This window comes from Lepisosteus oculatus, chromosome 5, assembly GCF_040954835.1.
Source record: "Lepisosteus oculatus isolate fLepOcu1 chromosome 5, fLepOcu1.hap2, whole genome shotgun sequence".
NCBI classification, from domain to species: Eukaryota; Metazoa; Chordata; class Actinopteri; order Semionotiformes; family Lepisosteidae; genus Lepisosteus; species Lepisosteus oculatus.
Genome location: NC_090700.1, coordinates 32,471,217 through 32,484,922, shown reverse-complemented (window position 1 = coordinate 32,484,922; position 13,706 = coordinate 32,471,217). Strand labels below are relative to the sequence as shown.

The window sequence follows — 13,706 nt, the reverse complement described above, 5'->3', positions numbered from 1 at the left end:
GCAGCCATATCACTCTGCAACTCACACCTGGCAGCCCACTGAAGCTCAGCAGGTTCGAGCCTGGTCAGTACCTGGATGGGAGACCTCCTGGGAAAACCAAAGGTTGCTGCTGGAAGAGGGGTCAGTGGGGCCAGCGGGGGCACACACCCTGCGGTCCATGTGGGTCCTAATGCCCCAGTATAGTGACGGGGACACTAAACTGTTAACAGGGGCCATCCTTCGGATGAGACTAAAAACCGAGGTCCTGACTCTCTGGGGTCTTTATAAATCCCAGGGTAGTGTAGGGGTGTAACCCCCTGGCCCTTGCCAATTATGGGCTCCTAATAACCCACATCTATGAATTGGCTTGATTACTCTGCTCTCCTCCCCACTGATTGCTGATGTGTGGTGAGCGTTCTGGCGCACTATGGCTGCCATTGCATCAGCCAGGTGGATGACATTGGTGGTGATGGAGGGGAGTCCCCATTACCTGTAAAGCACTTTGAGTGGAGTGTCCAGAAAAGCGCTATATAAGTATAAGCAATTATCATCATTCTACAACAGAGTGCCAAAAGCAAAGGGGAATCTTCCTATTCCAGAAATCAATTACCAACTAGCAGAGATTTTTTTGCAGATTCTGCAACACAGGAAACAAGACTGCAAGTTCACAGTAATGTTCAGATTACTTAGCCAAAATCTGGTCTCTGAAACTGAATAGAACAAGACCCTCTTGCAGAACACAAGCTTTGAGCAAGAGGGGTTAATATTCTTTCTCTCAGTTTCATTCTCATTCCTATCTTCCTTTTCTCTGTATGTATACTGTATTTATGGTCTTGAATTTGTATCCCTCATTATTCATCCATCCATTTTCTAACTGTGGGCGGAGTGGTGGCTCTGTAGCTAAGGATCTGCACCTGTGGCTGGAAGGTTGCCAGTTCAAATCCCACAGCTGGCTGAGGAATCCTACTCCGTTGGGCCCCTGAGCAAGGCTTAACCCGTAACCCCAGCCGCTCCAGGGGCGCTGTACAATGGCTGACCCTGCGCTCTGACCCCAGGCTTCTCTCTCCCTGTGTGTTTGTCTCATGGAGAGCAAGTTGGGGTGTGCAAAAAGAAATTCTTAATGCAAGAAATTGTATAGACTAATAAAGTGATGTTATGTTATGTTGTCCAATACAGGGTTATGGGGGAGCTAGAGCCTATTCCAGCAAACAACGTGCTCAAGGCAGGATACACCCTGGACTGGACACCAGTCCATCACAGGGCACACACATACCAGTACCAATTTTCCAGGAAGTCAGTTAGCCTACCAACATGTCTGTGGACTGTGGGAGGAAACCCAGGCAGACACCAGGAGAACATGCAAACACCTGAAATTACGTATACCATGAGAAACACCCTTTGACCTCTTATCTCAACTGCAGCAAAGGAAACACCTCAAAACTATAGACTATGATAAAGGGTTTCTGAACCTTGAGTTCCTTGAGGGCCTTGAGTAGTGCACTGAGAGTGCAAACACTCACATTTTTCCACCAACACCAGAGTCATAAAAATTGTTCTTAAGATACCTAGCCATGTATTGAACAGAATACCCTGGCTTCCAGCAAACAAATGGCACTTATCTTGGCTCAGTCACCTACTACTAAATAAGTTAAGCCAAAAGGAATTCTCATGCTTGTAGACTTAGGATGGTGGTATGTACTCTCTTGATAAAGACATCTTGATTAAAACAGACTGTGATATAAATTCACTTTAAGACTTTAAATACATGCCTGGGAATTAAACTTCTTTTCATGCGTTTTAGTTTGAAACTCATTGTGCATTTTAGACGTTCTATTTTATGCTGAAATGAAGATGTGGAAGCCTATAAACCTTTACCTATTCCTTTTCAGTCTACGCATGCTGATACAGCTACCTATTTGTGTTTCTACCTTTTCATGACAGATCTCACAAATTCACCAAGTTATTCTGAGTAATCTCTGAAGTTTAGAAAAGAGATCGATATTGTGGTGGGGATATTTATTTCCTTTTTGGAGCATCTCCCAGGTTTTTATTAGGTATAGGGAAAATGGTTTTGGTTAGCATTCTTTTAGGGAGATTTGTCCTGTGCAGGATCTCGTACTTGTGCCTCATTTATAGTGTTAATTTTTTTTTAACCGGTTCTGTTGAAGGCTTGGCTCAGGTACTCAATTCCTAGTATAAACACCATTGTGCCCAGAACAAAGAGATAATACACCTTAGCACTCAATATTCTCAGATACTAGAAAGATAGTTATAAAGTTTTACAATTTGATGCACAGATTTTATATCTGAAATTTTAGCCTCTTATTTCAATTGTCTATGCCTCTCCCCCAACTTGCAACAATACTGATGCTACAATTAAAGTCTCAAAGGCAAAAAGTCCAGTCCTCATGAAACACAAACTCCTCAGGCCCTTGGCTGGACAGCAGAAACACTGTATTACAAGCAGTGAAAGTGCAAGACTAATGGATAATGGATAATAACACAGTGCTCAGGAATTTATGAAGAAATCACTTTACAGAGTAACCCAGTTTCCCCAATTCAGAAGTGCCCACTCACCTGTGTTGAGTTCTCATCTGAGCCGTTGGAAACCTCAGAGCTGTCCTTCACAAAGTAATTATCCACCAGGTCTGTCTGCTTATATTCCTGTCGACAAACTGGGCAGCGCATCACATTCACTGGGAGAGACGAAACAGAGATAACATTACACACACTTCAAGGGTCAAAAAGAAGCAGAACCTACCAAAATGTAGGTACTAATAAGAAATGTCTCTATAAGTCCAACTCATAATCACCCTATACCCAGCAGCTACTTTAACCAATATTTACATAACAGTTTTCACTTATAGCACTTCTATACTGACAAAAAAGACATGACAAATCAAGGCCGAAGTGATTCCCCCAAACAGCTGTCTCCAACACAAACATTCACTAATGCCACTCAATATGCAAAAGATTTCCGCAGATGCAACGAGACGACTAACGCCATTAAATACTACACAGCGAAGGACATGGTTCACATAACTACAGTGGAGCATAGTGGTTTCAAAAGACTCGTTAAAGCCCTTAAGAGTTGCGCTGCGCCCTCAAGAAAATATGTTTCTCAAACTGTGGTGCCTGACATTTACTAAGTTTAATAGTTCTGCATATTTAAAACATGATCTTTCAGCATATCATGTAATCATGTAATTCCAAGGGTTTCACAAAAAATATAGTTAATTTTTCGTTATTGAGGTAAATGTGGGAAACTGTTGCGACATTGATTTGAGGTCATTTCGCCCAGCCCTACTGCATCATTACATTTTCAGTGGTACTTTGGCTTCAGTCCTATCTTATTCAGAACCTGACTTAACTAGATTTTTAAAGCAGATCAGTCAACATCCCTGTAGTTACAAAAAATTGACATTATAGACTTGAGAGAAAAAATTGATTGATTGATTGCTATATATCAGAAACTGGTGCCAAAAGTTAACAGCATTTGTGTAAATGCAAGCCTATCTTTTCACACATCTTGAAGACAAAAGGTGACTTGACTTTCACAACTTTAGAAAAATGAACAATGTTGATTGCAAGTCCAAAACTTTGTCCTTCCTTAAGGTTTTAATAGTATATTATGTACTTATAATTAAACAACACTCTGTGTACAGACTGTCATGGTTGTCAAACTAGAAAAAAAAACATTTAGGTAACCAAACCAAACTACTTATGTACATTTACAGATAAGAAATTCAATGCCTCCTGAATTGGTAAGTTAATGTTAATTACATACTACAACTGACTGGATTCAACACCTAGTTTCCATTCTGAACATATATGGATGCATTACCGGAACAGAAAGAAAAGCCATTAAATGTGGCAATAACAGATTTGCTGTGTGATGATTCACAGTAACAGGTTTCTTTAAACTCATGAGCCTCTGTAAGCAATAGTACACTGAGCACTACCTGTTACACACAGAAAGCATTAATATCTTAACTCTTAAAGGACAGAAGAACTGACAGGACACTTATTTTCTCCCCATTTGTACTTAGCCATGGCATGCAAACTGTGTCAACTAATAACTGTGTATTTTTCCAGTTGAGGGGTCAGTGAGAATCTCCCCCTGCCCCCCTTCAGCCCAGCAAGGTGACTGTATGCAACACAAACCAGCTCTTTCCTGTACAAACCGGTTCCAGCTGGTTTGAGCTGCTCAGAGCCAGTTCAGTCCCCGAGGCAACAGGCACTGTGCAGTGCTATTGAATAAAGCTGCCTGCAGCTGGAGAGAGGCTTATCAGATTACAGCTTGAGCATGTGTGCAGTGACACTGCAGCTGTTGTGGATTTAAACACTACAGCTCACTGAAGCAAATTCAGATTAGTAGGCAGCACACGGGATGAAGTGCCTGAACTTGCCTTTATCTGTGCAGGGACTGCCACCTGATAGATGGACTGACAGCTACAGTACTTGAGCAATATGATTACCCCAGGGCAGAGTTCAGACAACCGTGTTTGCTGGCAAGAATCAGGGCTGGCATTTTGAACCTCAAACATGACGAAATACCCTTATGTAAATAACACAAACCACAAAACCATTTCTGAAAGAAACATCAGCATTAAAGTGGTATTTGCAAGAGCCTGCACACTGAAATCCACCTAGGAGTGGCAATGGGAAACAGCCGAAGTATATATGTTGAAAGACAACAAAATAATCCCACCAAACTGGACATGAAGGAATGTAATGTTACATATACAATGATCGCTACCATTTTAAACAAATGCTATTATATCGAAAGGAGTCAAAATAAGTACATCCTCAATTTTTTCTGCAACTATTAAATTAGGTTTGTGGGGAGAAGTGGACTGAGTGCTAAAAATTGGTATAGTTTTTATATAGAAAGATATTTACAATAACAGCAAGAGCAGTTCAATTCCACTTGTTCCCAACAAATCAATCATTAACCTGGAGTCTCTAATAAGTCACAAAACCTTAAAGGAAAGACTACATAATGTTCAACTTACAACTGTCCTTTTTCATTTGCAAACAGCAAAAATTGCAATACATGGGATCTTTCATTAAAGCAACTAAGATCGCCTGGCTTTTGAAGCCCACAGTTCTACTTGAATAATATATATTTTTTTAAAATGTTTATCCATGAAAAAGTCTTCCTATCATTTACCCTTTCTTCCATTATCTGGGTGTTTTCTGCTGGGTGACAGGTGAACTGCATTTCAGATAAACGTGCCTTACATATGAGGTTTTGAGCACAACAAAGGTAGTTCAAAACAAAAAGTTCATGATGTTCTCACACTTGTAAAATCACTCTTAAGAAAGGTCATAAGATAGTTTTATTCTGAAATCCAATTTTAAGCATTTATGGGTACAAGGGGGTCTTTTTATAATGAGGCGTTCTCAATGGGCCTGTTTACCAATGTTGGAGTTTTTACATGACAATTCACACAAGTATCTGTCTACAATAGAGGATCCCTTCATACATGAGCTTAAGGGAAAAACTTGAAACCTATGCTGCTTATGTACCCAAAATCTCTCACAACTTATGATCTTTCCTCGAGTATAAAAAAGGTAACAACTGAACAGTGAGGCTACTGGTTTCCAAATTGTCCTGTGCAGTATATATTAAATGCCAAGGCACAGGGAGATGCTAATTGATGCTTCTAGGCACAAAGCTCCAGAGCAAAGGTATAACCACAATTCCCAATCCAGACAGCAAGAGAAATATAGAAAAGGAATCTATTACAATTCTAAATTTACAAGCAATCAATATTCATCCATGGCAAACTGGACTGGAAAGCTGAAGTTTTATAGGGTTACCGATTTAACCATACCACCACATTTACTTTGATTCACATTCTCCTCTGAACTCTTCCAGACTGTGTGCTGTACAGTTTACCCGGAGAGAGGATGCAAATGTTCTCCACTCATGGAAACAAGACAAGACTTTTAGGGGCTCTAAAACTAGCATGAAACCTTTACTGCTGACCCTACACATGGCTAATTGAAATACTGACCTATACCCCCACTCCACTGACATGACAGCCAAAGTACTTCTTTACTTGATAATCCTGGATATCCTGAGTAAAACCAGAAGACACGGAAACAAAGCCAATGTTTACAATCAGCCAAAAGTGAAATAAGAGATTATCTCCAATGAACCCTCACCCAGACGTCAATCCTTGTAAAGTTGATTTGCTAACCAAACAGGGCCACCTCTTAAAGAAATCAACATTTATTGTAAGCTCTCCTATATACTATGCTGAAGATACTTATTCTATGAAGGAATTAAGTCACTATCCTGCTATGAAGGCAAGTACAATCAATAAATTAAAACAGTCAGAAGATTTACAAAGTAAAAGTTTTCCCCTCAGCGTTAAGTACTAAGTAATATGGCAACAATATGATTGTCCCCCATTTAAAAATAATGCTTACTTATAAGTGGACACTTCACTCAAAGTGCTTTACTTTAGTAATTAGTGGACTGGTGTACAAATAACATACAGATGCAGCCATTCAAAATGGGTAAGGTATTTCGCGGCATACCCCGGTGGGCGTGTCGCGGTATCACGCAGTTCACGTGTGTCACGTGACTAACTATCCGGCGTCGCCTTATAAAACCGCCAGGGGGAGCTTAACCTCTCATGTACAGCATTTGAGCCTTTAATTTTGAACTGTGTATTACAGCATGTTAATCATCAGTCATTAAAATGTTGGTATATTTTATGAAAGCAAGATTGCTCAGTTGGACAAAAGTACACAACCTACCTTTATCAGAAATATTTATGCATCAAAGCCTTTACTGAAGATATTACTAATAGTATTAATAATGGATGACTTTGGACAAGCTGTATACTCAAAGTATAATTTCTTTAGCACATTTGTACAAGCACTTGGAATCTGTCCAAGCCATACTTTGTCAGGCATTTTGTTTTACTTCAACGGGCATAAAAACTTCCTTGCTTTTAACAGGGCGTTTCATAATTTCTAACTACGAAAATGATTTAAAATGCGACACCTATCATTCAACTAGAGCTTAAAATATCACAAGGATCCTCAAGAGCACAGCAAAGAGTGTATTAAAAGACACTTGTATTTATCAACGCTTTCTTTTCCGTATACCAGATTTTATGGAACCACTTTAGAGGGGTGTCAGCCAGTCAGATTCCAGGAATCCGCACTTTAAATGAAAAATACACACCGGTATTCCATTTCTCCCTAACGATTTTAAGCATCGAAGTATTTAACTAGCATGTGAAATAGCGTGTGAAGAAGTGGTAGTTTTAAGCTTTTCTGCTTATATAATATGGAATCGCGTATCAAAAGAATTCGTGTGCAGCGACAGGGCTGTGTAGGGTTGTTTCGCCTGCCTGTTCATGCGAGCTGTCTTGTAGCCTACTGGTCTAGGTGCATGACTACCAACTGGCAGGTTGTGTGTTCGAATTCAGCTGGTGCTGGATTTTTTTTTATTTATTTATTTTTTTTATTTTTATTTATTTATTTTTTAATCGCGTAACATAAACATATTACCGTATGCAAAATGTACTGTATACAGTATGTATATGTATATTTAATGTCTTAACTGTGCCCGTTTAAGTATTGAATATTCATATCTAATTTTACCACTGAAGGGAAATCTAAGTAGCTGAGCATAAAAAGAATAGGAGCATACTGTAATGCGTGTGAAGGCCATAAACGATATTAATTTTGGAACATAAACATACAGTATATGGCTGGTCTCGGTACTTTAAAGAAAAAAATACACACCAGTATTCCATATCTCCCTAAACATTGTAAGCTTCGAAGTCTTTAACTAACGTGATACCGGAGTCAAGAAGCATACTTTTAGAATTTGATTAAAAGGGAATATAATATGGAATCGCGTATCTCAAGAAATTAATAACGATATAATTATATTCATGTTGCAAAAGAACTGCAACGGACATAAAAACTCCCTTGCTTTTAACAGAGCGTTCCATAATTTCTAACTACGAAAATGCCAGGTGAAAGGATTTGTAAACATATTTTGTTAAAGCAAGTCAGTTTTTTCCGCAACACATAAAATACATTTTTCCAAGAAAGTTTAGCCTTTGTCACTAATGAAACCACTAAATAAAGACATAAATATAGAAATCTTAAGATTTGTTTTATTTAATGTTGGTAGCAGGATGAACTGTCAGAGTGTATATTTTGTCGCAGAGCTGCTACAAGATGTTAACAGTGAAAAAGGTATTTAGAAATGAGTTATTTCAAGATGAAAAAGAAAACATACACGAAACATGGTTTCATTATGACCAGAATCGGTCTTGAGATATTTTTAACTTGATTTACAGTATTTGAGAGGTATGTCTTAACACCGATACTACAGTGCTTAAGTACTGCTCACGTAAATGTTTCTAGGTTTATATTATGCATTTCATATGGTCAAATTACTTTTGAGCAACTAATAAGAAGCGCGAAACGGTATGCGTTTTAGTTTCGTTTTGTGCTGGGACCCGTGGATTGATTAGAGATATCAAGTACATACAAGTCATTTTTTAAATGTTGTAGTTCGTCTTGAAAAAATGTTACGAGTACATCATCTATCAACAATTACACAGGTTCTGTTTCCATATTGCGGATTTTGGTTACGTAATATTATTTTCTAGATTTCACGTTGTGAATATATGATTTGGGCAAACAGAGCCGCAAAGAAGTACATTATTGGTTGTTGTTTTTTTTTTGCAGTTTTATCTAGAACAAGCGATGCTTAAACCTTTGTCTGATTCTTGTGAAACTATCCACACGACAGTTACAGTACCTAGGAGTTGACTTCAGTGATGTCACTGATGGGATGTTTCTAAAAATCCATCCTCTGTAAAACGTCTTCTCTAGTTTTCCTGCATATGTATTCGCTAATGAAGCTGTGTGTTCTGAGCCTGGATCTCTACATTTCTGTATGAACCAGCTTTGAGGGCTAAAGACAGCTTGTGTTTAAATTGAGTGCAAGGCAATTTATGCTTCTAAAGTCATGGTCAGCATTTATTTTTGTACTGTGCTGTAAACTTGTTCTGTGCCAAGTCACATTATTTTATAGCGTTTTTATAGCGTTATCAAATCCGGTGGCGCTGTGTGTTAGTTTCCTGACTCCCATGTCACATGGTCTGTGATTGAAACCTGTAAAACCGGCTTAATTCTGTGCCACATAGCTGCCAGCGCACCTCACCATGCCAGGCCAATACTGCATCACACCACACAGCTGCCAGCGCACCTCACCGTGCCAGGCCATCACTGCATCACACCACACAGCTGCCAGCAGTCTACAGAAGCACCATTGAGAGCACCTTGACCAGCTATATCAAATTCCCCCAGTGTTTTTGTGTATATTGTATTATGTATTTGCCTTAGTAATTTGCACTATGTGTATCCTGTCTACAATGTCTTGTCAGTGTCCTGTCTGTTTTTGCTTGGACCAGGAGGAACACTATTCCGTTCCACTGTATACTTGTATATGGCTGGAATGACAAACGTGAACTTGAACTTTACAGGTAATGGGGAGTCCCCTCCACCAATGTGCAGCCCCACCTGGATGATGCAACAGCAGAACACTCAACACACATAAGCTATCAGTGGGGAGGAGAACAGAGTGATGAAGCCAATTCATCAGTTGGGATTTCTAGGAGGCCATGATTGGTAAAGGCCAATGTAAAATTGGGACAGGACACCTGGTTAACATCCCTACACCCATATATGGGACATACAGCATTACATTAGGTTATCATTTCACTCAATGCAGAAAAGGCCTCATGTCCTTTGGACTTCTGCAGTAGCCAATTTATCTTCACATTGGTTCTAGTTTTGTTTCAAGGTGATAATATATTAGCTCAATCAAGCGATGCATGTTACTCCCCACCAGTGTTCAAGACTAGACTGACCTCACTTGCATCTACACTTTGCCATGTCCATCAAAGCAATCTCAAACACATTCTCGTGTCCTTCAGGTGTAGAGCAAGTTAAAGTTGACAAGAACGGCATCCAACTCTCTGTAAAGACAACCCATCACATTTCTGATCCTTCAGTTCTTACAAATTCAAAACCTTCTGCAAAAACAATTCCAGTTTCTCCATATTCTTCTGCCGAGTCCATAAAACAGATCAAACCTGACTACAGGGGAGTCACATCTACAACAAACTATTGTTTGTTTTCTTCATCTGTTATGTTGAGAACACAGCAAAAAAAAAAAATTGTGTGTGTATTTCTCCTCTGCAGGTCGCACGTACATGCCTTTTTTAAGGCCAAGAACATTCATAACATAACATACCATCACAAACAGCTACAGATCTTCAACCAGTAAATAAAGAGCAAAGAAGGACTGATTAACCAAGAAACAAATGGGGTCACAAAAGGACATGGGCTGTTACGTTGCACTTCACATCTGATGTTCAGGATCGAAAAGGCACTTGGCATAGCACCCAGACAGCTACAGGTTTCTCATCTCGTGTAAGCCCTTCTGAAGAATGCTGCTGTCTAAGCGCAGAATTCAGCTCCAGTTGAAATTTGAAATCTAGCCCAGATGTTTTGTATTCTGACTTAAATATACAAAAATCAAAAAAGGTTTTATTTATCAGAATTACAGTCCTCTTTTGCCCAATTTATCAGCAATTAACTCATCTGTAAAATATGCCAGACAACCAATTATACAAATCAAAAGAAAAACAAGGCTACAAAGAGGGAACTGTCTGGTGGTCTTAATTTATCACATATTTGTAGCAACAATAAACAAAATGACAAACTGCCAACGGCTTGTATCTGGGTCACTACCATTGAGTGACCAGTCAAGATATTTGAACAGTGACATCATAATTACACAATGCAAATAAAGCAGGCTCAAGTGTCTCTGGTTTTCAGGGAGGTGATATTGAGACATGTCAAAAACAGCAGTACAGAATAACAGTGTTTGTGCTGTTAGACTTGTTGTTAAATCTTAGACTTGTGCCATGTGATGGACTATCTTGCATTTTGCTCACCGCTTGCCAGGACAGGCCTCGGCTACCCCCAAAGCCTTGTATTGGAGAAAGTGGCACTTGAAAGGACTGTATGCAAACCTAACCTTGCTAATTAATTTGATAGGAGTGGAGCGTTATGCTTCATGCCCCATCCGAATTTCAATCAAGTAGACTAGCTGAGAAAAGGTAGTTATTTCTGCTCAACCATCCCCATTCCTCCCTATACTTACAGTGTGCTAAAATGAGCCTGGAGCTCCTTAAGGTTAAGCAGCCATGCCATTCACTTTCAGTCCATAAGCAAACCTCCAGGGATCAAAAGGACAACCCAACAAAGCAGAGTATGGCAAGAAAGTACTGCAGAAGGGCAGAGATAAAAGCCTGAAAGAGAGGAACAAATCATAAGACTACATTTGCTTTAATGCTAGGAATGCAAAGATCCAGATTTTGAAGCATTTTAGGTTTGACTGTCCATGAAAAAGTCTTACAACACCATTACTGAAAGCAAATTAGTTCTATGTCCTGGACTGGCACATATACAAAAGGCTATACAATGCTTTCTGCTGGTCAAATTCTTTAGAAGCAAATTCCTACAGTTACTGGCATATGTAACAGGGCTCCTGCAATTCAGGGCTCTATCATCGGTTCAGTACCTTGTTTTTCAATTCACATTGCGAATGTCCAGAATACTATACTATACTTTTGTGCATACCACCACTTTACCTGTAATAATTAAGATAACTGCTAGACAGGGACCCTACACAAGCACAACCAAACTCTTTAATTATTACAGGTGATAATCAGTCTTTCTACAACTGTTTTTAAAACATGATAATATTAAAAGGGCCACAAAACACTTGACTTGTTTGTAGATCAATGCAAAAGGGAAGTAATTGACTGCTGTAGCAATTGATACCTGTAATGATACCAGACATCCAAAAATGAATGCTATTTCATAACCTGCCTTTTGAAGATAAACCCAACACTGCTTTAGCCCACCAGTGAAAAGTGAAAAGGGAAGACATCAGTGTTAAAGGCTATTGCCCATTTGGCAGGTCGTTTTAAAATGATTTCAAAGAAACCTCTGAAAACGGACAGGACGGAATATAACACAAATCAAAGCTACTAGGTCACCTAAGAAGGAACTTTAAAGCAGCCACCTAATTGAATTTTATTCAATAAAACTACTAGAACCCAAAATAAGAATCAGAAACAAGAAAAAGAGTTCATAAGAGCCAGCTTTATTCAATCTGCAGACAGGGAGATTGTACAGTGACAGTCCACCATCATATGAACAGCTCTCAAAAATCAAAAACTGTTTCAGCTGCGTATTACACCTCATTTGCGTCACAAAAGCTGTTCATATTACAGAAAGCTACTCAATCCAACAGATGTTTTTACTATCCATTATCATATCTCAGGAACCCAGTCAAGTGCATTCTGTCCTCCACCTCCCAATTACACTGCTGTTGTTTTCCCCTTCCTGAGCATCTCATGTGCTCCTTGTTAGCAAGTCTTTCTCATGCTCATTAGTGTGCTAAGCTCCTGCAAGTTGTTAGGTGTTTGTTCTGCACAGCCCTAGCCTTTTAATAAAGATTAATGAGGGTGGCATAGTTGAGCAGGGGTAAGTATTGATGCTTCGCAGTGCTGGGGCCCTGGGTTCAATTTAGGACCTGGGGTGTTATCTGCATGGATTTGTATTTTCTCCCCTCATTCGAGTAGGTTCCCTCTCACAGTCCAAACACATGGCAGGTTAATTTGCTTCTGGGAAAACTGGACCTGGGTGTGAATGTGTTTGTGTCTGTGTGCCCTGCGATGGACTGGCATCCTTAGTGAACATCCGAATGCAATATAAATTAAGTACATTAACCACTTCACTATATTTGTCTATAAGTTTCCCATTAATGGTTTGGGAGCATTTTACTTCAACCTTAACAGTTTATTTGCTGTTGGAATGCTGAAAGAATCTTTTACAATACTCCTTTCAAATTCTCATGGCCTAAAGCCATGTGCTTGTAATTCATTGCTCTCCTTTAACTAGATGCTGTTTGTTATGTTTTATATAGTTCGTTCTTTTCCCTTCCATTTTTCTTATCTGATTTAGTAAATAATTTAGGATACAGTTTTTTTAGTTTTTGACTACCCTAAGGATAAACCTTTTGTGTTTCAAAGCAGATCTCCTACACAGTTGCCATTCAGTATGCACGAGTATTTCTTTTTCAACAATCAGTGAAGTGAAAGTTTTGATTATCTATCATTTGAAATAGAATTAATGAGTTTAATGTATTTTATGGATCTTTTTGAAGCCAAGTGAGCAGTGCTTTACTGTGACAGCTCTGCGTGTTACCTGCAAAGAAGCTTTCCAGTTACTCTGAATGAGTACCACTGATGGGATATTCTGCAGAACAGTTCAGTCTTGAAATATTAAAACTAAACTGTTCACAAACAAAAGTCATCACAGGTTTAAACTGAGATCTGTACAAGCTTTGGTTGGGTGGCATTGAAGAAAGTCAGTTATAAAAACTGATCTTATCAGTTGATCCTACAGGACATTAAGAATATACGCATTTAGCATGATCATAATCAGTTCACAGTGTTACCAAAAGTCTCGACAGAGCTGGAGTTATCTTTCAGTCTGACAATATTCATGACATTGTCACTATATATATATATAACACCATTAACAGAAGAATGAATCAATCTAAACCTGCCACCAACTGAACACACATTTACATGCAG

At 39.1% G+C, this 13,706-nt stretch overlaps 1 protein-coding gene across 4 annotated transcripts in view; it reads right to left on the bottom strand.

The window, feature by feature from the left end:
- The window catches only part of trim33 (tripartite motif containing 33), a 51,939-nt gene that overhangs the window by 32,746 nt on the left and 5,487 nt on the right, over positions 1–13,706 (bottom strand). For all 4 annotated transcript variants that reach the window (XM_015342247.2, XM_015342250.2, XM_015342248.2 and 1 more), the window contains exon 2: positions 2,557–2,675. In XM_015342247.2, the coding sequence (XP_015197733.2) occupies positions 2,557–2,675 (119 nt within the window). The remainder of the gene's footprint in view (positions 1–2,556; positions 2,676–13,706) is intronic.